General features: G+C 40.2%; 1 protein-coding gene across 1 annotated transcript; it reads left to right on the top strand.

Annotated features, from left to right (window-relative positions):
- Positions 1-208: 208 nt before the first annotated feature.
- LOC104616232 (ninein-like) lies at positions 209-24,075 on the top strand (the record flags this gene model as incomplete). The annotated part of the gene is made up of 15 exons (XM_010284724.1): positions 209-735; positions 1,486-3,546; positions 4,762-4,887; positions 5,513-5,582; positions 6,557-6,772; positions 7,166-7,279; positions 8,278-8,400; positions 8,945-9,058; positions 9,778-9,924; positions 11,092-11,271; positions 12,323-12,472; positions 13,020-13,118; positions 16,718-16,909; positions 22,187-22,300; positions 23,866-24,075. Coding segments are annotated over 15 exons (4,443 nt in total), but the record flags the coding sequence as incomplete, so codon positions are not given.
- Between the last annotated feature and the right edge of the window lie 768 nt (positions 24,076-24,843).

The raw sequence follows: 24,843 nt of genomic DNA, 5'->3' as shown, positions 1-24,843 counted from the left end.
TGGCTTCTACAAAATAACCATCTTTATCCCCGTAAGAAATTAAGCTGGGCACTTTAGCATTCTTTGCAGGAGAAATCAATACAAGATGCTAATGCGTAAATCAAAATATTCTATAGAATATACGGAAATATATAATACAGAAATGTAGAGAAAACATCTGTGTAGAACATTATGTAGAAAGCAAACCAGTCTGGTTTTCTTTTTGTAGGTGAGCCGTTATGAAAAGCAGCTAGATGAGACAAAAATCCACTGTGAGAAAGAACAAGAGGATATGAGGAAGAAGTGCACTGAAGAGATGCATGTCATGGAAAAGCAAATAACTGGCCTTAAAAATCAAATTGCAGAGCTTCAAGGAGAGGCAGCAGTGCTCAGAGAACAGCAAGAAAAGCTCAACTGTAAATACAAGGATGAGAAAAACAAATTACAAATGCGTTTCGATGAGGAAAAAGCCAATCTGCAAGAACTATTGAGGCAGGAGCACGAAGAAGACGTTAGAGCCAGACTAGACAAGGTAAACGAGAAGTTTAGCCAAGAACGGGAAGAACTGATTCAAAATGGTGTCTGGGTGGAAGAAAAGATGAGAGTTTTAGTGCAGACACTGCAGGAAGAGAAGGGAGAGCTGGAACGTGGCTTTCATGAGCAGCTGAAAAGGATGGTGGAGATGCATGCCCTGGAGAAGGAAGAGCTCCAACAAGAGCTGCTGAGGAAGCACGAGCAGGACCTGGAGGAGGAAAGGTGAGTGTCATCGCTGGCGGGGACGGTAGTGGTGCACGCTGCTCTTGATGGCTTGGCGTGGTGACCAAGGTGAACCTAGTGTGGAAGTGACTCCCGATGCTGAATTCAAGTGTACCAGTTGCACAGCGCTGTTACCTGCTTTATTCCAGAACACTGGGCTGCTATCCAGGGGCTTTTTCTTCTGACCTTTCTCAAGCAGATATTTATATTGATTTAGCTCACCCAGAGGCAACAATAGTGTTAAAGCATAACCAGACGCGATTAATTTGGGCTCTGTTCAGGATCCCTGTGCTTTACAAATCCCTGCTTTGTACTTTTAAAGCATTTGGGTTTTCAGAGTTGTTCTTTCCTGAAGAAGTAAAGGGATGGCTGGTAAATGCTTTTAGCCAGGATTGAGTGTCAAAAGAAATTGAAACCGTCCTGGGGTGACAGGGAGAGATGGGGGTAAGAACATCTGCCCCCACAAATCTGATCACAAGAATAGAAGGGCATATATTGTACATAAAACCTTTTCTGAGGACATTTCATGAGTTAAGCTTTTCCAAGGCAATTAGGTTTTTATTTTTGAAGCTTCAACAAATTGCCTCAAATTTAACTTTGGCTCTCAGAAACACCTGTCAAATAGTACTTCATCTAAAACTTAGTGAAAAAGTAAATTTTCAGCTTGTTTTATGCAGCCTACAAAGACATTTGAATCTCTTTCTGAGGTTAGCCCAGAGTTTAGTAATATATTATGTTAACCATGTTTAGGAAAAAAATGGAAAGTGACTATAACAGAAGAGCATCTCATGCAGAAACTCAGTTTTCTGTCGACACACAAACACTTGTGAGTAAATATGAAGAAACAATCCAAAATCTTGAGGGACGTTACCAGCGAGAATTGCATGAACTTGCCGAACAGCAAAGAGAGGAGAAATCTCAGTGGGAGTTTGAAAAGGATGAAATTGCTCAAGAGGTTGCTGAAGCTCACGAGCAACTGAAGGAAAGTCTGGCAAATGAAAAGGCCGTTTCTTGTGCCCTGACCCAGGAGAAAGATCTCCTGGAGAAAAACTTCAAGGAAGAAGTCAACAAGCTTGTGTGTGAGAGAGAGCAGCTTCAGAAGGAGCTGCGAGACCTGAGGAATGCTGCGGAGAAGCAAGAGAAAAAGCTGAATGATAAAATAACGCAACTCCAAAATGACCACAAAAAAGAGCTAAAGACCAAAGAAGAGCGTATATCCGTGGTAGAGGAAAATGGGAAGCTGGTTAGGCAAAAGCTGGAGAGGCTTGACAGTGAATATAAGCAAGAGAAAGAAGACCTCAATTCCAAACTTCTTGCTTTGGAGAGTTTAAACAAAGACATTTGTATAAGAGCAGAAACAGAGAAGGCCGAGATGAGTTTGGAAATCTCAAACCTTCAAGGGAAAATACAGACACTGCAGTGGGAGACCCATAGTTTTTCCGCGCTACAAAATCACTATAGGGTCCTGGAAAATGAGTATGCAAAAGCAAAGAGCAAAATTGCTTCTTGCTCTGGTATGGCACCTCTGGGAGAGGATGCGGATGTCCTCTTCCATCTGCAGAAAGTGCACGAGCAAGCTGTGAAGGAAAATGTCCGAATGGCTGCTGAGATTGTCTGGCTGCAGCACAGGTTGCAAGCTGTGGAGCGGGAGCCGGCGCGACCTCCCAGTCCTGGCTGCTCCGACTCCGGCTCAGAACCATCTCAGCCGCCAGATGAAGCGGATCCCATTTTTGAAGGGTTGCCCAGCGATGGTAAAGATGCAGACAAGGGAACAGGTTCGAATGGTCTTCTGGTTTTGGAGGCTGATACTACAGACCTGGAAGAAATGACCGATGTTGATTCAGATTTGGAGAAAGCGTGTGTGAAAGCCAGAGCAGGCGGCCGTGGGCTGGAGGTGCAGGTGTGTCAGACGCCAGGAAGTAAAGCAGCACTGGAAGCCGATGGCAGTCAGGATTGTGACAAGAATCAAGAGCTGCTTCCTCGGGGACCTCTGCTGCAAAAAAGGAGAGAGCTTGAGAAAACTCTTGAGAGAGTAGCCAGACCAAAAATGCTACGCAATGATATTAAACAGCAGAAGGTTCAGCTGCTAAATCACAGAATAACTTCCCAAAATAAAGGATTTGTTTCTGATGCTTTGAAGCTGCAGGTTGAGCTTGAGAAGGCTGAAGAACTGAGTGAAGCCTCTCTCCAGCTTGATCATGCTCCTGGGTCAACAAATGGTGACCTGAAAAGCGTAATAGCTCAGCTTTGGAAAAGGGTTGAAGAGTTAGAAGACAGATCAATGGCACAGGCTAAACTTCTGTCACTACAAGAAGAAATTCAAGTAGAAAATGAGGATCTGAAATCTGAAATGATAGAGCTAGTTGAAAAAAATAAAGTGCTAGAAGACAACCTGCGTAAGCTGAGAAGCCTTCATTGCAAACTAGAAGAAGGTAAACTGGAAAGTATTAAGCTCAGAGAGGACAACACACAGTTCCTCCAAAAAGTTAAAGAATTGGAAGATGTCCAAGAACAAGATGCACAAGGAAACCCAGATGCACGCAGTGACAAGGTAAGACCACGATGCCAGCCTGGGAAGCCGGAAGAACACGCCGGTGCATTTACAGGTCAGCAAGACAAGCATGCCCAAAGCGACAGCACGGTGGAAAAGAGGGAGCTGCAAGAGCCTGACAGAAAGCTGAAGGAGAAAGTTGCTGCTCTGGTTAACCCAAACGCCACGCGTTGCCACAAAGAGAGAGAGGAGAGGAATACAGTGACGCACTGCTTGCAAAGCACGTGCACCGAGCTGCAGCAAAAAGTTGGTCTTCTGAGGTAACGTACGCTTGCAAAACTTTGTGGGAAATGTGCCAGCCCCACGGTAATCAAACGTGCCGCTTAGAAACTAACCTAGCGTCCCACTCATCGCTTCGTAGCCGCCTGCCTGCCTGCCGTGTGGCTGCTGCATTAACCACTGTAGTTTAACTTTGATTAGAAAACAGTGCCTTGGACTCTAACTCCTAGCAAGCAGGCTGTTTAATCATGGATAACGACGGTTGAAATAAATGTGTGTGACTTACTCCTCTCTGACCGTGACCTAACATGAATGGTAAAACAGGAGCAAGCTGCCAGCCGTTCTGTCTGTGGATGTAGTCACCTTCGCGGCGTGTAGTTGATGGTACATCAGAAACTCCTGTATTTTTATGTCCAAAAATACTATGGTAACCCTTCCAGAATGCTTTTACCTTTTACTAATATCGCCTCGTCACTCGGTTTGCTCCCTTCTAGTACTGAATGTTACTTGGAATGCTAAAAGCGCTTCACTTTTTCTCAATATTTAAGTTAATACTAGAGAAGTATGGTAACTTTTTTTTTTCCCAGCAGGAGCACTCAGTGTTAGGCTTCCATCAGGTGTGTGATATGGTAAATACCATTATACCACAGAGACCATAATAGGTTACTTACTTGTTTTTACCTGCTGTATTTCAGCAAGGATTTTTTTTGGAGGCCATAAAGTCTAATTATTAATTATTGTTCTTAATTATTGTTCCACACCAGCTTCCAGAAGGAAATTGTTCTTTCAGGTATTACACCATGGCTGAGTTATTTCTCTACAGTCACCTCAGGACAGAAAAGGCACTTTCCAACACTGCTGTTCCCAGCATACCGGACTCTAGAAAGAGCTGGGGAAACGGCTCGCTCTCCTAGCAGTCTGCATATCATGGCATTAAGCTGTTTAAAGTTAGGTTATTTGTAACTTTAGGACTGAAAGGTATAATATATTAGTGGGAAACTTTTACTAGGTCTCTTAGATTTTAACTAACTTCAGCTGTACAAAAACATGCACAAAAAAGCCCCTTTTTCTGTGATCTGGGAAGTGCTCTTACTAAATGAAATGTAAATTCCATATACACTTCATACATAAAATAAGTCAATTGTAGCTTTGCTTTGAAATATTACAGGTAGCTTTAAGCTTTTAGTAATTTTTCTCCACGTGGACCTAGACAATATACAGAAACAGTTTTCACTTGTCTCGTGTCTCTGCCACAGATGTGAAGCCGAGAAGCTCAGAGAAGAAAATGCTATTCTGAAAAATGAAGTGACTTTATTAAATGAGGAAGGTAGTGCTTCCAGCCTGAAACTGAGGGAGCTAAATGGATCCCGAGAAGAAATGCGGTAAGAATTCAACAGGGTGTGTACCACGTGTCTGCCTTCAGGCTCTCGCTGCGGTGCAGACGCAATGGTGACATCCCTTCTCTCAAAGCTCCTTCATGTGCTAGATATTCTCCAAAACTTGAAATGGGCTTATTTCATGGTGCCATTGGAAATCCAGCTGGTTGACAGTCTATTCCTCATCTTTTTCACCTGCCCCAGCTTGTCCTGCCAAAGCAGGGGCTTAACTGTAGCAGTTCAGATGACCCAGTAACACATAGAAACACAGGACCTACTTATGAGCTGACCTGATGCATTTCTTCTTGCTTCAGCCAAGGCAGAGCTTGTTGGACTGGTGTGGCCTTAGAAAAGGCAGAAAGAGGTACAGTGTGACAGAGTATTTCAGTGATTTGGTCTTTTGCAAGTGGATAACCATCCATGATCCTGGGAGTATTCTTCCCTTCTAGAAGAGAACTACACGGGGTACCTTGAGGAACTGAGCACTAGCCAAGCCTATGCAAAACAGTGATAAATATATACAAATATCCAGAATTACCATTTCTGGTGATGTCAAAACCCAGACCGTTCTTGTAGGTCTGTGTATTAACAAGTGACCCTAATGTTAATGAGCTTTCGTTTTTTTCCTTAGGCAAAAGATAGAGGCTGTGAGAAAGGAGAAAGTGGCTGTACAGAAGATGGTTGACAACCTGAAAAAACAGGTATACGGACTGAGCCCATAACCACCTCTGTGGAAGTCATCACTGTATAAAAGCTGTTCCTTACATGGTCACAAAGGCAGTAGAAAATGGCCATTATATACATTTAAACTTTTTGAAAACTGTTCTCGCTAACTCTTCAGGATTGATATGAGGCTTGTTTGACCTCATTGGAAGACAACTGCAACGCTACTGTAACTATCTAGCTTACAGACTTAAGAGCACTTTCCATAGTCAACTTGGAAAGTTTATTTAATAGAAAGATAAAAGTTAAAATCTTTCTTTTGTAGTCTTTGTGGGTAATGCTGCGCAGTAGCCCATGGGAAATAGAGGTTATGTGACTCAGCCTCTACTTATTTCCCAGCTAGCTGGGTCTAGGAATGCTGCCAGCCGTGACCCTTTGCTTATATCCATGAGACTGCTACTTGTATTTTAAGGATGGTTTGTTATGCTAGGCAAAGTAGAAGGTTTAAGTAGCTCTTACATTCACGTCCCTCTTAGTGTTGCTTAGTAAAATTCTACTTGCTCCGAATAATCTACTAGCTCACCAGCATAACCCTCAAAATATACATCAGCCTGGCAAAGGGAAGGAGGAACAGAGTGGTGTGTCAGATGACTGTATCGTAACGGCTATAATTGAGGCCAGTTATGAGAAATAGCAGTTTGTGAGGCTGACCATGCATGCAACAGGCTATCCAGGAGGATTCCTACTCCTAAATATGGTTCTACTTGATTTAGCCTAAAATTAGGGCATGAAGCGAGTTAAACAGCTACAGGGAAATAAAGCAAGCAGTGCTGCTGGCGTCACGACTGTTACACAGAGTACAGGCAACAGCTGAGCCCCGCCGTTCAGAGTCACCGTTGAACTGGAGTGACACTTGTCAGTTCTTTTAATCATCTTAACAGAAAGGCAATATTTTAAAAATCTCATCCCCAGTGTAGAAGCAGTCATAACTGACACTGCTGTGCCAATTCAGGTAGCAGATCTGAAGACCAGAAACCAGCAGCTGGACTCTGAAAATACAGAACTGAGCCAGAGGAACTCCAAAAATCAAGCAGATGTGCAGGATCTTAATCAACAGCTGGCAAGGGTGCTCAAGCAAAAGGAAAGGGAAGCAGGAAAATGTACCCTGGAGGAATGGGAAAAGGAGAGACTGGTGCTGAAAGAGGAACTGGAAAACTCCCAAGTAAAGGTATGGGATCATACTGTCTCTAACAGTATTAAAAATTGAACTTTTAGGAATGCCCCAGTGCTATGGAATTAGCATCTCTTTCTCGAGCTGTGTGTGGGCTTTCAAAGCTGAGCTTTCCTAAGTTACTAGCTGGAAATGTGCATGCGTGTGGCTGCAGGGGTGGAAGGAAAGCATGGCAGCGGCCAAAAGCAGCAAGGTAGAAGTGTGCAGGTTTGTCTTGAAAATGGAGCTCAGTGATGCTAAATGTTTACCTGCGTTTTCCAGCGTGCCTGTTCCGTTCAGTCCAGTGCCGTCCCAGCTCTAACCCATGTCACTGGCAGCAGCATCCTCTGGTTAACCTTTGTTAATCTGTGTGTCTCCTAAGTTGACATCTGAGCCTTTTACTTTTTGCAGTCATCAAATATGGTGTCTTCCTTGGAGATGGAGCTGTCAGAAATGAAGGTTCAAGCTCATGTATTGGAGCAGGAGAACCACATCCTCAAGCAGGAACTCGAGAAGACAAAACAGGTATGGCGTGCTGTTTGAGTGCCATCAGGTAATGCTGGCTGTCTCTTCATGTGCCCTGCTCTCTTGCCCGAGTTGGAAACAGTTAATTTCCCTAAAGAAAGGTCGTAACAGTAGGGGAATATAAATCCTCTTGAAAGAGTTTCTGGGTACAATGCGCAATTGTTCAAAGGTCTTCCAGAGTAGTGGATCTACAAAGACAGGCTTCAACAGGGAAGAGAAAGATTTAAAGCTCTAATCAAGGAATAGACAGGGCTTTTCTTGTTGGTACAGACGGGATAGGCAGAGGAACATTTTCCTGTGTAACTGGTGATACCCATATAGCTCCAGTTAAGGACCAGTCTCTTCCAGCTTGTCCTCTCGGAGAGAATTCCTATTGCTAAACCCATCTGGAGACTTTGACATCTCACAACTTCTGAGGATGATTTCCTGGAGGGCTTGGTTAGCGCCTGTATGAGCATGGTTCAATTGGCTGTAAATATATGCTAATAAACATAGATAGTGAAGACTACAAATGAGTTAGCTCTCCTGATTAGGGCTCCACAGAGTAATTTTCTTTACAGTATAAAGCACTCATTTGATGCACTCAATGCTCAGGATAGATAATGGTCTTAAAAAGCAAAAGCAGATGAGTCCTATTCAGTAAAGAGTGGATTGTGGCTTGGGTGTAATTAAAGGCAGAAGATTGAGTGAGCAAAGACAGAAGAGCAGAGGAGAAGGCAGAGTATTAAGCGAAAGTGCTGTGTCAAATGGGAAAAGGATCAGAAATCAGCAGTGCAGTGTTTTTTCCCCTGTCACAGAGGAGGCAGAGAAACACCAGCCTTAAAGCAAATGCGAGGATCACAGGGCAATTGGGAATCCTTAGCGATGCTCCTCTCTCTCCCACTCTATCCGGAGTGGGACGCTTGGCTGGGAGGAGAAGAGAAAGCTGTGTGTAACACTCACATGCAAAGTTCTGCACCAGCACAGAAATGCAACTGTGTGGGGTTTGTTTTCCACAGCTGCCCAGATGTCCTGATCTCTCTGACCTTCAAAATGAAGTATCAAGCTTAATTACTAAAAATGAAAAGCTACAGAAAGAAAAGGAAGCCCTGAGTGAGGAATTAAACAGATGTATTGATAAGGTAAGAAAGAACTGCAAATCCACATCACTACCTACATGCTGTAAAGGGCTCTTAAAATTCTTGTATCACTATCTGTATCACCCTAACCTGTAAAACTACTTTAGATTTATTTTTTTTTTTGTCTTACCTTCAAGCTAGGTAAAGGCTTAATTGCCACTGCTTTTTTTCCTAGCTGGTCTTAAAGAGAAAGCTTAAATTCTGGAGCACAGCTTTACTGTAATTTGATTATATAGAAAATTCCAAACATTGCAAGGAACAGAGGTCTGGATATAAATACTGCAGCAGGACAAGGAGGACAGTGTTCTTGCACTTCTATTGCAACTCTAACAATAATGTAACTCTGAACTCGAGCAGTGTAGCTAGTATGCACCCTATAAATAACGATGCCGTTGCGTGGAGAGAGTTGGGCTGGGAGCTGGGGGGGGTTTTGGACTCCTGTGTTGTCTTTGCGTAGCTGTAACTCCCTCTAGCTTAACTCTCAAAGTCAAATTGAGTTAAAGAAAATCCTGAATGAGTTGGGCTTACCGATGTAATCTTATTTCAGGTAGCTAAAGTAAGCTGCTTAGAGAATGCAATTGGTAGCTTGAAGCAGGAACAGAAGTCCTGGGAACAGCAGAGTCAGACACTGAAAACACAGCTCACAATTTCACAAGAAAAGGTATAATAGTGATTTTTGTTATAGCCCTAGATCGAAAGCGTTTGTATAATCTCCTGTAGTGCTTTTTTCATGAAAAGCAGCCCTCTTCTAATGCGTGCAAAGATGTCACGCAGCTAAGAATGGCTGCTTTGATGGGCTTTCAAAGTGACGTCCTTAAAGGACAAGAGGAAACATGTTACATGCCATGAGGGACTTTTCCCCCCGAGAATAAGCTATGTTGTTTTGCATCTACAGCCAAGTTTCTTTTGCCAATTCATTCTGCTCAGTTATTCCGAAAACGCTGCAGAGACTCCGCTGTTGCTCCCCGCTCTTCTGGCGGCGGTTCGTCTCTCAGCAGGCAGGGGAGGGGAACAACGGCTGTCTGCTTGGCTCATTACGCTTCGGCTTCCTTCTTGGCCAGGGGCTGCCAGGAAGAATAAATAATTCAAGAGAAATCTTCTCTTCCCAGCATATCACAATCGATATTTGGGGGTGGAAGATGCGTCTCCCTTGAATGCAGTAGCGTGGCTGTATTTAAAGTGGATGGCTACTAATTTGGAACAGAAAGTCAGAAAATCATTCAGCATTTTTAAAGAGAGGTGTCGGCATTATAACTGCTTCACTCCTTCCATCAAAGATCCTAAATATGTGTGGTATGTGGTACATACACATCCTAGCAGACCAAGGTTACAAGAAATCTTGGTCCAGCGAATGCCAAGCTGTGTTCCGGCTCGTTACAGGTTCAGAGCCTAGATGAAACGCTGCAAAATACCAACCTTCAAATGTCCCGACTAAAATCGGACTTACGGGTGACGCAACAGGAGAGGGAAACTCTTAAACAAGAAGTGGTGTCTTTACACAAGCAGCTGCAGAATGCCAATGAAAAGGTAACGGACTGGAGGTGCCTCAGAGTCAGTCAACGCTGCATGCCAGGGTTCACGGGCACCAGTTGCTGCTCTCCTGTCGCCTGCCGCTGTAGCCAGCTTAATTCTTTAGGTTGGCTTGTCCACTAAAAGGACACAAGTAATGCTGCAGGCTAGAGCGAGTAGACTCTGAGTTATGCAACTATTGATTTATTTATTTTTTTAAACAAGTCATAAAGCTAATAATTAAAAAAAAAAGCTGAAAGGAGGTGGGCACAAAAAAGCTCTATTTTAATGATGTTTCTGTATTTAGTTGTTCATTAGTTGTACATTTAGTTGTCCATTTTAAAACACTATAATTGTAATTAATTATAAAAATACTATAATTATAAAAACTATAATTATCATGTTTGTGTATAATATGCAGATTTCAAACTTGTTTTTAAAAAACTTATTTTAAGTTTTGAACGTGAGGACAGGCAGTGATCAGTCTACCTCCCGAGTCTCCATTCTTCCCCAAAAGAAATCTTTTTTTGGGGAAAAAAAAAATAAATCTGCGGACAATGTTTATAGTTTTAATACGTGTAAATTCATACATATTAACAATCAAACTAGTAATTGACAGAGGGAAATAATTTTCAGTCAAACTTGTTTTTTAAAAGGCTTGGTATTGTATCAGCTTCTCTTAACTGCTGAGGCACCGTAACTGAAGGAGGCTGTAGACAGCAGTCTGGGGATTGGGATTATGAATTCAGTTACTAATTTGGCTTGTTTGCCGTGTAATTAAGGAATATTTAATGTCCACATGGAAAAGAGGCTGTTTCAGAATTGTACAACAGGAACTAAATTACAGCTATTACTGAATAATATATAATACTGAGTTCTGTTATTTGCTTGATGAGGCTGTGCAATGGAGCACAAATTGCTTTTTTGTGTCGAGCTCTGTGCGCTCGTATCAGCCGTTCTGGCGCACAGCTATTATCTGTGATTTTAGCCAAGGGGAGCACTTTGGGTTTGCGCTGTGATTAGCATGTTGGGTTTCTTAGTGGAAAACAGTAGGCTGGGAGGAAGACTGGAATCCTGCGACTCTAGAGTCTGCAGTTACTCAAAGCCTACTTAAAACCCACCTGAATAGAGAAAATGTCTGCTGCTTTGTTTAAGGCCTAACCCTGCAATTCTGTCTGTCTTAAGAATCGGGTTCTAGAACTGGCTGTGCCTTCCTCAGGGCTGCAGGACCAACAGAGGCAACTACACTGGGATGAACTGGACCAGTTGACGAAACAGGAGCAGCAGCTGCTCCGGCAGGAGAATGAGAGACTGCAGAGAGAAGTCCAGAGCAGTAAGACCGACCTGACTCACGCCAGGGAGAAGGTAACCTCAGCAAGCCGGTAGATAGCAGGGGCAGTCCCTGCATGCTAGGCAAAACTTAGTGGTTCTTGTTTTGCAGCGGGTAACACAGGAGAGGAATGTCGCTCATCAGTTTTGAATGGAAACGTTTGCAGAACGAATGCATAACGGAGTAGTTTTCCTTTATATCTGCACTAAGGATGCAGATACGATGTTTCAAACAGCTCTTTTAAAAAAGAAAATCCCGATAATCCTTGTCTAAGATTCTGGTCTGACTTTCAGTTAACAGAGAATTATAGAACAGTGGAGATCTGGAGATCATCTGGTCTGACCCCGCTGCCAAGGCAGGATCACCTAGCGCAGGTTGCACAGGAACGCGTCCAGTCGGGTTTTGAAGGTCTCCAGAGAAGGAGACTCCACAACCTCTGTGAGCAGCCTGTTCCGGTGCTCCGTCACCCTCACAGTAAAGAAGTTTTTCCTCATGTTGAGGTGGAACTTCCTGTGCTGCAGTTTGTGCCCGTTGCCCCTCGTCCTACCACTAGGCGCTACTGAAAAGAGACTGGCTCCCTCCTCCTGACAGCCACCCTCCAGATGTTCATAGACATCGATAGGGTCCCCTCTCAGCCTGCTCTTCTCCAGACTAAACAGCCCCAGGTCTCTCAGCCTTTCCTCATACGAGAGGTGTTCCAGGCCCTTAATCATCCTCGTAGCCCTCCGTTGGACTCTCTCCAAAAGTTCCCCGTCTCTCTTGAACTGGGGAGCCCAGAACTGAACACAATACTGCAGATAAGGAGTACATTGGAGTATACTCCAATCTTTTTCTTTCACAAAAACTTTTCAATATTCCTAGCATTCTTCATGTTCAATTCCTTGGCTCACAGTATCAGGCAGATTATGAGGAGGAGGAAGGGGAAGACCTTTTGTTGCTCAAAGCTAAGATGTCAAAAATACACCAGAATCTGTATGAGTCCAAAATCGACTGGTACTTAGCATTTAAGATGAAGTAGATGCAATTTGATTTTTTTTGAATGGTCTGAATTGTTTTTCCATGTTTCTTCATCTCCGGTCTCTTTAGATCCGACAGCTGGAATCTACTATCCTTTCCCTAAAGCACCAAAAGCATCAAAGCCAGTCAGGTATCGTCAAAGCTATAGAGCAAGAAAAATTAAGCTTGAAGAGAGAGTGCGAACAGCTTCAGAAGGAGTTGTCATCCGCGAACAGGAAGGTTAGTTTTAGATGGCAAATACGTGACTCAATGCAGCACTTTCTACCTCTCAGAGCTAACGCGGTAAGCTGCAATCTCCTTCTTTTACTCTGAGCTTTGTGCTCTTCGTCTCTTGTGAATCCCTGTCCCAAGAAGCTGCCTTGTCTTCCGTGCTTCCGCAGGGCATGCAGGGTGGGAGTCTATGCCAGTATGCTGCAGGAATTCTGGTCAGTACGAACAGTTCTGTGGTAGAACATGGGAATGCTAAACAAAACACAGCCTGCTCAAGTGCTCTGCAATGCGCCCCGCTTGTGTGCCAGCACTACCACTTTTAGATGAAAAATCAATTACCCTGCCTATTCTTTGAAACTTGTGTCAGAGATGCTGTAGAATGTTGTTGTAGATGTCACTTTTAGCAAAGCATTACACTTGTCCAAATACTTACGTCTTTTAATCTTGAATTGTCTTGATGTGCAGTGATTCAGGAGTTGTGTATTGGAAAAAAAAAAAACAAACAGATAAAATAAGAAAGTACTATCTTCCTAAGGAAACTTCTTGTCTTTAATAGATCAGTCAGATGAATTCTCTTGAACGGGAACTGGAAACCAGCTCAGAAAATGAAGGGCTAAGAAAAAAGCAAGTCAAACTGGATGATCAGTTAATGGAGGTACTTTTCAATCAGTGTTGACTGTACTGAATAGTGTGGGGCTCTATTGCTATCTCACTGAATATGAGATTATTTAGAAACAACTTCTAGGTGTGTAGGAACAGAGGAAACTAATGGAAACTAGAAGAATTAAGCTCTAATGCCTAATCTCATCTTTCATGATCAAGATGTTAGCGTGACAGACACACTTCTCTGAAGCATGTTCTGGCTTATCATAATTCACGTAAGGCTTCAGATATAAAATCAAATTGCAAAGAAATTTGTTTCTGTGCTTGAGGCAAGGCTAACACTTTCCTCCTTCTTCCTAAAACATGTAACCTCAAGTTTCCTAACTAATATTTGCGTAACGCTGCTCGTAATGTAGAAACCTGTTCTTATTTACTATGGGAATAATTTGCTGAATTTAAGCCTTGTTATCTTATCTAGATCATGATAGAATAACAAATTACACAACTTGCTGTTAAAGGCATGAGTGAGAACTTCAGTTGAGATTCTTCCAAAGCCTGCTGTAAATGTGGATGTTTGCTCGGTACTGCTGGAGACAGATCATGCTGGATGTTATGAAAACTGCATAATCTTTACCTGTCCTTTGTTACAGGAGTGGGCAAGCTTAACTGTGTTAAGTCAGTGTATCCCTTAAGGTCAGGCTAGACCTTTGAGTTGTCTCTCAGTAGTCTTGCCTAAACTTGATGTCCTGAATTTGAGTTTAAAACATAATATTAAAAAAAACCACCACAATTCTGACTTGTTCCATAAACCAAAGCATCTTCTAGATTGAGGCTTTTACAACACTGTTTATTAAAAGACTTCATGTTTTTCATCAAAAGAGCAAATGGGAAACATGTTATGCTGAATATACTATGTAATTAGTTATAAAATTGTAAAAATTTCATTAGAAAAGATGAGATTTTGATAAGTGACTCAAAAGACTGTTTATATGCCCTGTGCTTTTATTTATATAGGCTTAATTAAGCTTTGGGACAATTCCAAACACTATTAAAACCTTTAGTATAAAACAGCAAGCATGGAGCTGCGTTTTCTCCTAATATTTGTATTTCAAACATGCAGGACTTTTGTTACTCCTGATAATGTTTTCCCAGCAGGTGTGTGTATAACATTCACTTAGCACTTTATGACTTCTAACTTTCTCTTTTGTGCCTGTTCTCCTTTTATTCATGGCTAACCTGTCTAGAACTCAGTGGTTGGAACTAGCAGAGAAGGGTGCAGTTCTCTTTCTGAAATAGTGTGCGAAGGTAGAGCAATCATTTTCAATGTACTACCATAGCATGGAGAAAACACTGCTTTCTTTTATGGATTTTTTTTTTTTTTTTTATTCCATGCATCTTTTAAGTAAAGAAGCCACTATTCATTTCAATGTAAAATTTTTACTTTGATGGCTGCACTAACTTCTTTGTGGTTAGTATATCATGTAACTTGATTCTGTACGCCAAGAAGTTGCATACTTCTAAGGCATTGCCATGAAAATGGAGAGAAATAACCAATTGCATTCAAAAGAATCAAACTGATCATAAGAAAATGAAAAGTGGCTCAACCCCTTCCTTCTAACCCATTGACTGTGAGGCTTGAAGGTGTTTGCATATTTGCCTCTGATATCTGCATGCTTTTTCACCAGACTGTCAAATGTTTCCTTAATATTAACCAATATGTGGTCACGTTCAGTGTCATCCCTAATAGTTTAGCAAGTTCATTATTGTTCCACTTTCTTCCACAGATGAATACGGCAAGACTATATTGTTTTCATTAGCCACGCAATTGGTGTTTATTTTTAAGATACTGTTAAAATTAATTGACTGTTTCTTCAGCTTTTTTGTTAGATACTCCTGCACTTCACAACGTTACAGGAAACCCTAAACAAATTCCATCAAAAGCTCATTATTTTCACTGTTTCTATGGTCAGTAAAAGAATAGCTCCTCTACAGACAAGTTGATTCAAGAAAACCTCCTGATAGCTTTTTAAAAAAAAAAGTTTTATTTTAAAGTACTTATAAACCTATTTTCTGTTTACCTGGGCCAGCAGAGATATACAGATGCTATCACAGCCAGAAGAGCTGCACCGTTATGAAAAATGCTTATAGTTGTTTAAATTATAGATGAACTCAATAACTGAAATACAATTACTAATTGATGCCTTAATTCTACCACTTGTGAAAGGAAAATTAAAACCACTAACAATCTTATATGCCTTTTCCTAAGGGAAGAGAGTAATGGTTTTGAGAAAACAGGTGAGAATTTTATGACCTGGTCAACTGAACTTTATGGGAAGAAAGTATTAATCTTATGCAAATTCAAGCTGCAAATCAGCTTGTCTGAAACATCGGGTTTTTACTGTACAGTTCTGGTCTCTTAGTATTATAAACTATTCCAACTGTGAGCTAGTCTTACCTGGATTTTACTTTAGTCTAGAAAAATGCTAAATAGTTTCATGTGACTATCTTGGCTCTTAATGTTGTCTGAAAGTTCATCTAAGGCTGGGCCAGTTTATCTAACTTGGGCTTTTGTGGTTGCTATGCTACCGTAGTAAGGCAATGCCAGCAATGCCTCTTTACTAGCCACCTTCATCCAGTAACTGTCAGCATTGCTTGGGAGCAGCACTTGATTAAATGATGTGGGGAAGCTAAACTGTTTGAGAAGTCTGTTCTGAGGTGCTCTTTGCTGTAACAAGGACTCAGGAACACGATCCTTTTGTCCCACATGAGACACCTAGTTTTACCAACTAAAAGACTTCTCTAATATAAACTACTCATTGGTATGTACTACTTTTACATTACATAGACTTGCTGATGCATTTGGTAACCTTTTTTTAATGAAAGCAAGACTTAAATTTGGAATTAAACTACTTCTGATTATTACATGCGTCCATATCTCAAGGGCCCCTCTGAGTATACTTTTGCTTACACAGCACAGTCGGGAGGTCTCCAGACTTTCTGTCAAACTCTGCTTGTGGCATGTCTCGAAATGAAAATTATAAACTAACTTCTACATTTAGTAGTGAACATAAGGAAAGATATATGGAATTCTAAATACTGAATTCTGAATGTAATACAGCAGATGGCATCAAATTACTTAAGTTATTGTACATTACATCAAAAATTTGTTTTGCTCTTGAGAATGTTCTCTCTCCATCTTAGACTAAAGACTAGGAATAATCAGCACTGGTGGACAACTTCTTCAGCCGGCCTCATACCAGTGCTTTTATTTGTAAGTGGATATTATTTTTAGAAGAGCTGCTAAGATCAAGGTTAAAATTAAAAAGGACCATTAAGTCAAAGCTCACCACAGGCTCATTTACTTTTGACAGGATTTCATCAGAAATTCAGTGAATTTATGATTCAGGTCTGAAATTGTGAATTAAACTCAGATTCCTTTAGACTTCAGAACTGCACATAAAGATACGTTAAGTTTTTTAGTGGAAAGAGACAAGTTGCCTATTTAGCTTCCGTTACTTGAGTTCAAGCTTGTTTCTTTTGCGTATAAGAAATCGTTCAAGAGTAACCTGATGTCTAGCGCCTCACTGAAAGAAATCTCGTATGAACAGCAGTGCTGCTTTCTCCTGATGGCTGATGTACATTACTCTTCAGATGCTCCACTCAAGCGCCAGTGTGATGCTTAGCCAACCACCGCACTCCCGGGAGCTCCTGCAGCAAGGCTGTGCCATGGTGCCCAAGGAACAGTTCCTGCAGCTCCAACACCAGCTACTACAAGCAGAGAGGAGGAGTCAGCGTCTTCAGGAAGAACTTGAAAGCAGACCCTCTGAAACAAATATGCAACAGGTAAAGCTCTCCTTACTCTGCAGGTTACAACTTTAAAAGGATATCTGGTTAGTTTTCTTGTGTTTTCAATTATGACGAGATCCATTCTCTGTTTATGCCAGTTCAAAAATTAAAATTAATTCTATCAAAGATCTGTACAAAACAAACCTTTATTATTTAGCATATTGAGCTTGAGCCATAGCTTAATTCTGAAGTCCTCTTAAATCTTCTTGAAATAAAAAAACACTCCCATCCACATTCAACTGGCTTTTTTCCTTCTGATCAATGGGCAGAAGTGTTTATAGGGTTTTTTTGTTTTGTTTTCTCTACCTAATGTCCATGTCTGGAACCACTGTTTTAAAAAATACACTATACCACATATGGCATGAGCACATACCCATCAAACATAAAATACTAGTTCAGGCTGTTGCTGTCACATGGGAGTTCTGTGCCAGCTGTAGTAGAGCGTAATACAAACAAATTAATCCTTTTTATAAAGTCAGCCTATCTTCATTATTTGGCCGTAAGACAAGACATTGTTTGGAGAACACTGTCAATGTTATACAGAAACTTCAACACTGGTATTTCAGAGGAAAAACAATCTAATTCCAGGGAAGATTATAGCCACTGCACAGATCAGGCAGAGTCACTTTTAGTGTTGTTTTTGGTTTTTTACATGTAAAACTGAATTATAGGCAATAGGTAGGAAAGTTGGGATCTCCCATATAAAATTAAGCTTGGGGACTAGGCTTGCCAAGTGACTCTTCAAAAACTAACAACATCTCTAAAGTGTTGGCTCAGGCCATAGGTCTTAAAATAATATTACAACTTTATCTTATGGGAAAAGATAAAGCTCTAAATAACTTAGGTAAAATACTAGTACTTTTATTAATCTGTTAGCAGAAAAACAAGCTTTACATTTTAAACTCAGATTGCAGTTACACTTTTAAAAAAAATAATATAAAGACCAAGACTTTGAAGCTCAAAAATCTCTGAACATGTTACTAGGGTATTATGGAAAAGGGGTATTATGCAGAGAGAGTATATGCAATAACAGTTTCTAAAGTTTCCAAAACTTGGAGTAATAATTCTTTCTTTTAAGAAAGGCATAAGATCAAAAAGGTCTCCCCAAAAAAGAAGTTAAAAGCAAATAATACAGGATAAGTAAACATAAACCCATCACCAGGTTCTCTCCCTTTCAGCTGAGTCCTGACAGAAGTGCATTACCACAGGCTAACGTACTTGGTCACATACAATGGAAAGTAGAGCGTGCAGTTTAATTTTGAAATCAATAAAAACCATACAACAGCAGTAGCATCTGCAAATGAATGTGCTGTGTATTGCATTACGAGTGATGACTTTGTAATTTTGCCTTTGAAAGCCTGAGAAACAATCTGCAAACTAGTCACATCCTTGAACTTGTAGTTCTACAGATAAATCATTTCTACATTTCCTGTAAAAGCTTTCATTCTGGAAAGCTTTATGAATTTAAAAATACTTTCAGAGAGGCTTTGCAAATATTTGCTGTCAATGCACTGATGCACTTAATTCTTCTAATTTTTTCTATTGACCTTTTTTTTTTTTGCTTAAAGTGAATGTATATTCCAGTTTATAAATCTCCTACAGCTTTTTTCATGGGCTTTACTAGATAACTTTCGAAAATCATTATTAAACACCTGCATTCTACAACTATAAACAAGGCTTTTTTAAAACTAAATTTTAGTTTGTCTCAACTTTGACACTGCTGCAAGCACATCTTGCTTTAATTCCCACTGTTGATATCGTCCTGATTTCTAGGGTTAACATTTAGTTGAGCTTATGTCCATTTTAATGTCCCCTTTAGCATCTTGAAAAATTGCATCCTAATCCCTCTTCATCATCTTTTCACCAGTGAGTATAACGTCAGGTTATCTCCATGCTTTCTGTGTAAATTTAATCACCTAGTTTTGCTGCTGCTGCTTTGCACTTTGCAGCTTTCTTAGCTCCTGAGTCCTTCTGTTTAATAAGGTATCCAAAGTTATCCCCTTCCTTTTTGGAATTATTTTATGTTCCTCATGCTTTGCAGTTTTCATTGCTTTTTGATCATTGCTATGGTGGTCTGTGTTCTCATTCATTTTACAGTCAGTCTTGAGCTAATGGCCTCCAAAGACTACTGTCATACGTTCAGATTTCACTAAATTAAAACTCTTGAGCCTTTTCTACTGTGTTAACCTGTCTGGACTCTTCTGAATTCCAAAAGACTGTTTCTGCTGTGTCTAGTGCTGTGATTCTTACCTGCTGCACAGTAGCAATCGCTGCACTTGTTTTCATATTCCTTGCTCAACAAGTAGATTTGGGAGCCTGTTAATAACCCAGATCTTCTCCTAAGTTCTCTTAGAACCTCTGCTAACCAATATTTTTGTTCAGAATACTTAGAGTTGCTCAACTTTCCCTTTTTTCAGCTCTTTATTTGAAAATTCAAATCACCTCTGACCAACAGCTTGTTCAACTGTCTTGGGAAAAGACTTACAACTAGGTTTAAAATAGAAATGCAAATAACTTTTTTCAAAGGAGGTCAGTTGGACTACATTTTTCACAAATGCTCTTCAGCAATCTGTGAGATGTTATATATACATAGAGAGAGAGTGGAGATATTTCCTCTAAAACTTAACTGCTTTGATAATTGCAGTTAATCACTGCCACTGATCTTTTTAAATCCCCCAAAACCATGGATAAGCCATCTGAAGAGTCCTTACATCTAGAAAATGCATCCTGAATATCTCCTCAATTGCATTTGTGTAGTGCTAATACTAGTAATTAGAGAAATATAATATGTGATACTCTGCATGTTTTCTTTCATGTGTGTTTTTGTCTGTCTTGCGTTGCTTGCTTCGCTTGTATTGGTGGTTTTACTTTAAGTATACGTACGTATGTAAAAGAAAATCTGGATATCAGGGTGAAGTATCCCACTTGCCTTCTTTCTCTAGGCCTTGCTTCCGGAGCAGCGAGCAGTGCATGCAGATTCCTACCGGAGGATCGGGCACCTTTGACAGCTTGGCTGCTTATGATCTCATTCCTTACCATGATAAACACACACAAACACACGAACTGGCATAAGCTGAGAAACTTGAGGATCAAATTATTTTGTGCTTTTTCTAAAAAAAAAAAAAAAAAAAAAAAGTCTCCACAGTGTTATTTCCTATTTATTTGTCTAGAAACTATTTTGTTAAAGTTGTCTTTTTTAATTTGTTACAAATACTTTTTATTTATGTTATTTAAAATGTGGAGTTGTTCAGTGTGGAAAGAGATTATTTTTCTCAAATGGTACTAATTTTATATGAAATTTGAAGAAAATCTGGGGTATTTATACTGCATTTTTGTATAAGATGTATAAACTTTTTAACAGGGAAAGATGACATTTTTGATGTAAATGAAAAATAAAAGTTTTTTTTTTAAACATAAAGTCTCTTGTCGTAATAGTATCAATAGTTTCAGCTTTATGAACAAGAATTAACACATTTTAGACAAAATGATTGTCTTTGATAGTGAGGACTGTCATATCAGGACTTCTGGGAAAGATTTCTTATAGGGGATGTACTTAAATACAGATACTCAGCTTCCCTTTGGCAGAGGTACCTGCACATTTAAGAAACTAATTTGCATAGCACATGGGCATATTCTACTGCTGTGGCCATACAGTAAAAAGGCAGTGCCAGAAAAGGGAAAATTATTAACACACTTGTTTCCCGGACAACATTCCTTAGTGGCTTTTGTCTCAAATTACTAGATTAAATGAGATTTTTAATACTTTAAGAGGTCAGCAAAGGTTCTTTAAGGCCTGTGATTTTTCTAGTTGGGAGCCGTGAACCATTTCAGCTGTTTGCTTTCAAAGATCTTTTTGCTCCTATCTTTCTAATGGCCTTAAAGCTAATGCTGAAGCTGGCTTCTCCCATTAAACATGAAATAATATGAAGTTAGACAGAACATTCTCAAATCAACTTTAAGCCAAAAAACAGGGATCACAGGTATTGAGACCACTATTAATTCTTAGTTTCCACTTAACTACTCACTCAGGGCTCCTGCAACCAATATGAAGTGTGATAGTCAGCCATGTTTTTGAACTCCCATCAAATGACAAAACATAGCTCAAGATAACTTGGCTAGAATGTACCCTGCAAGTTCTACTTACTAGTACTTTTTTAAATCTAGAAAAATATCCAGTCCAACAACACTGTAAAATTGCTTTCTACATGACTAATGTAACTTTTTTCAATTTTTTTCACAAGCTAAGTGATCATACAACCCCATATATAGGCTTAAGGAGTTTCTGGTGTTACAACAAATAAAATGTTGAGTGGACTTCAATCAATCCCCTAAGGGGATCATTCTACAGTGGTTTAGATCAGCAGCTACCTACCTGAAACACTCCTTCCTCAGTTTTTCATTTATCCTCCCCCCCCATGTGTGAAGGTACTTTGGTTTTGAAGGTATTTTGTTTTGGGGAGAAGGTTAGTGCTTTCTCAAAGTTAATCTTCTCAGATGACTTCCTAGACTTAGAGTAACAAGCTAGCATTGAAATAAAGAATCCCTTTCCCTGTAGTCAGTGTCTAAAGTTCCCAAATACAAACAAGCTTTCTTGTAGTTCATGGTGTTTCTAATTTTGGGGGGAAAATTTCACTCAACCATTGGTGTAACAGGCACTCCCATGACAATGAGTTAGTATGCCTTTAGTTGGACTGTCTGTTACCTCACTGAAAAGAGCAAAAGTGTTTTAGAGTTACTATTTGGAAACACTAGTTATCAACAACTAAACTAAAAAAAAAAGTAAAAATTCAAGTTTGAGATAATAGCATCCTACTTTTTTAGGGTACTACTCAGTTTCAAGGGGGCTTTGGCATGGGAGACTTATACTGTCAAACTAACATGCCCTTTACGACTTCACTTTAATTTTTTTTCTCAGGTTGTGATTTGGATTGGTATTTTGTTTCCCCCATTCAACAGAAATATGGCAGCACCTAAGGACAAGAAAAGGGAACTATGCAGATCTGACTATCACAGTCAAGACAGAATTTTGTATCAATTTTTCTTAGATCTGGTAATCTCAAGTATAACTTAGACTTGGAAAACTAGCTCAATGGTATGAGTGTCCTTTAAGAGTTTGCTTCCATGAATGGTTTATTAATTTAGTTGACTCTTGTTAAAATAGACTCAAATGTGGAGTGCCAGCTATTTTCTTAAGCATAAACTGGAAAAAAGGGGACTGGTGAATGTGAACTGATTTTTTTGTTAACTGATTCTCACATAAATGTTGCTTTCCAGGAGGGTCATGAGCAGCTTCTAAAAATGATGGAAGAACGAATGATGGATGTTGAACAGAAACTAAGGCTTGTGAAGAGGCTTCTCCAAGATAAAGTAAATCAGCTGAAAGAACAAGTAAGCATTCTTACTATCTTCCTCAAATTGTCCCCATTACTTCCGTAAACAACTAAGTGGGCAAAAGCTGCCAAAGCCATTCTTGCTTAGAATTAAGTTAAAGGTGCTTTCCTTTTTGTTTTAATGCTTCTGAGCTACAGTGCAGCATATTTGCCCAAAACTTCCTAAAATTCCAAATTGAGGACTGAATCCGCCACTCATTCATTTATAGAATCATAGAATATTCTGGGTTGGAAGGGACCTTTAAAGCACAATGAGCAGGGATATCTTTGACTAGACCAGGTTGCTCAGAGCCCCGTCCAACCTGACCTGGGATGATTCCAAGGATAAGGCATCTACCACCTCTCTGGGCAACCGGGGCCAGGGTTTCACCACCCTCAGTGTGAAAAATTTCTTCCTTAGATCTAGTAAAAATCTGCCCTCTTTTAGTTTAAAGCTATTATCCCTTGTCCTATTGCTACAGGCCCTGCTAAAAAGGGCCATCTTTCCTATAAGCCCCCTTTAAGTACTGGAAGGCTTAAGGAAGGAATAAGATCTCCCCAGAGTCGCCTTTTTTCCAGGCTGAACAACCCCAATTCTCTCGGCCTTTCCTCACAGCAGAGCTGTTCCAGCCCTCTGAGCATGGTTGTGGCTTCCTCTGGCCCCGCTCCAACAGGTCTTTCCTGTGCTGAGGACTCCAGAGCTGGATGCAGCACTGCAGGGCGGGGGGTCTCACCAGACTGCAGTTAAAGGTGCAGAATCACCCCTCTACTCCAAATTAGGAATTTCTAAAAGCTGTGCTTGTTTGGTATGCTGATGCACTTAAAGTCAGGAAACAAACATCAAATTCCCACTAAGTATCCTTACTGGAAAAGTTGCTTAGAAAAGGAGGAAAACAGAATTTCCTGAGGAGTACAGACAGGATTATTGTACAATTATTGATTTCTCGAGGTCCCCTGCCCCAGCACACCCTTTGCTTGACATGGCTTGGGGGTTTTTGCTCTTGCCCTGGTCTGCATTCTTCAGAAGTCCTCAATAGTGTAGGAAAAGGCTTTTGAACATTTAAGACGGGTGTGACATGGTAACAGTATCTGTTTTCTACTGAGGTACAGTCTCCTCTTTCATGTTAAGAAAGTGCTGACTGTGTCTGCTGCTGAAGGGCTGGTCCCAAAAGCATGTAGACAAGTGCTAGACTGCTCTCTCCAATTTTTTTAGAAGGAGCTGGTAGTCCAAATCTCAGAGGAAGTATCTCTGTGGGATCACTGGTCTGGTGTACCCTCTTGTGAACTAGACTTATCCTTAGAGGACAAATTATAAAGTACTCATCTGACAAGATTCATCTGAAGCCCTCCATCACCTCCCTGATCTCCATACAAAGTCTTTCCAGTTTCAAAATATTCATAGTAGCTATAAAGACTCCACAAATGTATAGGGTTTTAACAAAGAAAAAGAAGATGAATGGGTAGGTTGTCTTCCTTTGATATTTGAGTTGCAAGAACCACACTCACCTACGTCCCCAGCACTCTCCTTGCTCTTTATTTTTTATTTGTAATGTGCTGAGTAATTATGTTCTGTTCACAATTCAGCTTTCCAAGAACACTAAAGCAGATGCAATGGTCAAGGATCTCTATGTTGAGAATGCACAACTGCTGAAGGCTTTGGAGATGACAGAACAGCGGCAGAAAACTGCTGAAAGGAAAAACTATTTACTAGAAGAAAAAATTGCCAACCTCAATAGAATAGTAAAGAACCTGGCATCCCCATCACTTAATTCAGCATCTGAGATAAGGTCATAGCAAAGCCATTAAGTATGCCATAGGCCCATGCACTTTACTGAAATATTAATATTTCAGCTTTTCACTGCGTTGCCTTTTTGTATTGGTGAATTTTAGTTAACAGATGCCTCTAAGGAGAGGACAGAGCTAAACCCCAAACTGGACACTGCCAAAAGAGAACTTTTGTTTATTCCTAAACTGTCTTTCTGCTGTTTTGCCTAAAAGTAATCTTCACTATGTAAAAAAAGACATATGTTTTTCTAGGTTAACTTATTTTGATACGTTGGGTTTTAATTTAAAATATAAATGCTGAATTTACTGTACCAAATCGTTATTCCTATCTAGATTGAAGCCAAGGTCTAATGCAAACTTATGTTACTGAATTCAAAACTTTAAAATATTTTGGCTTTCTAGAATACTTCATGTTCCAAACCTAGTAATATTGATAGGTCAGTCTTAAACACTGTCAGTGTACTTGCTATTGAAAGCAAGACTTTCCTGATACGGTCTGTGTCCTGCAAACTGATTCTGGTTTCTGTAAAGCAATATGCTCCACCTTAATGCATTAGGCTTCTGGGTTATTCTTCATGGCTGTTTCTCTGCACAGCTCAGAAACAAAAGTTTTCTTAAAAATACGTAAATAGACTACTGCCTCCAAGTAAGTGTAACAGCATTTCATCTGAAGAAATTTCCCAGCTTGCAAATAAAGATGACTACTTTTTTTTTTAAGCTGTGCTGCCAGACAACTTAAAAATTGTAGAGGCCTTAATTTTTTGGGATGTTGAGTTA

The sequence above is a fragment of the Phaethon lepturus genome, unplaced genomic scaffold, assembly GCF_000687285.1.
Source record: "Phaethon lepturus isolate BGI_N335 unplaced genomic scaffold, ASM68728v1 scaffold44863, whole genome shotgun sequence".
In the NCBI taxonomy this organism is placed as follows: domain Eukaryota; kingdom Metazoa; phylum Chordata; class Aves; order Phaethontiformes; family Phaethontidae; genus Phaethon; species Phaethon lepturus.
Note: the sequence above shows the minus strand (reverse complement) of the source record. Positions and strands in the feature narration are given on the sequence as shown.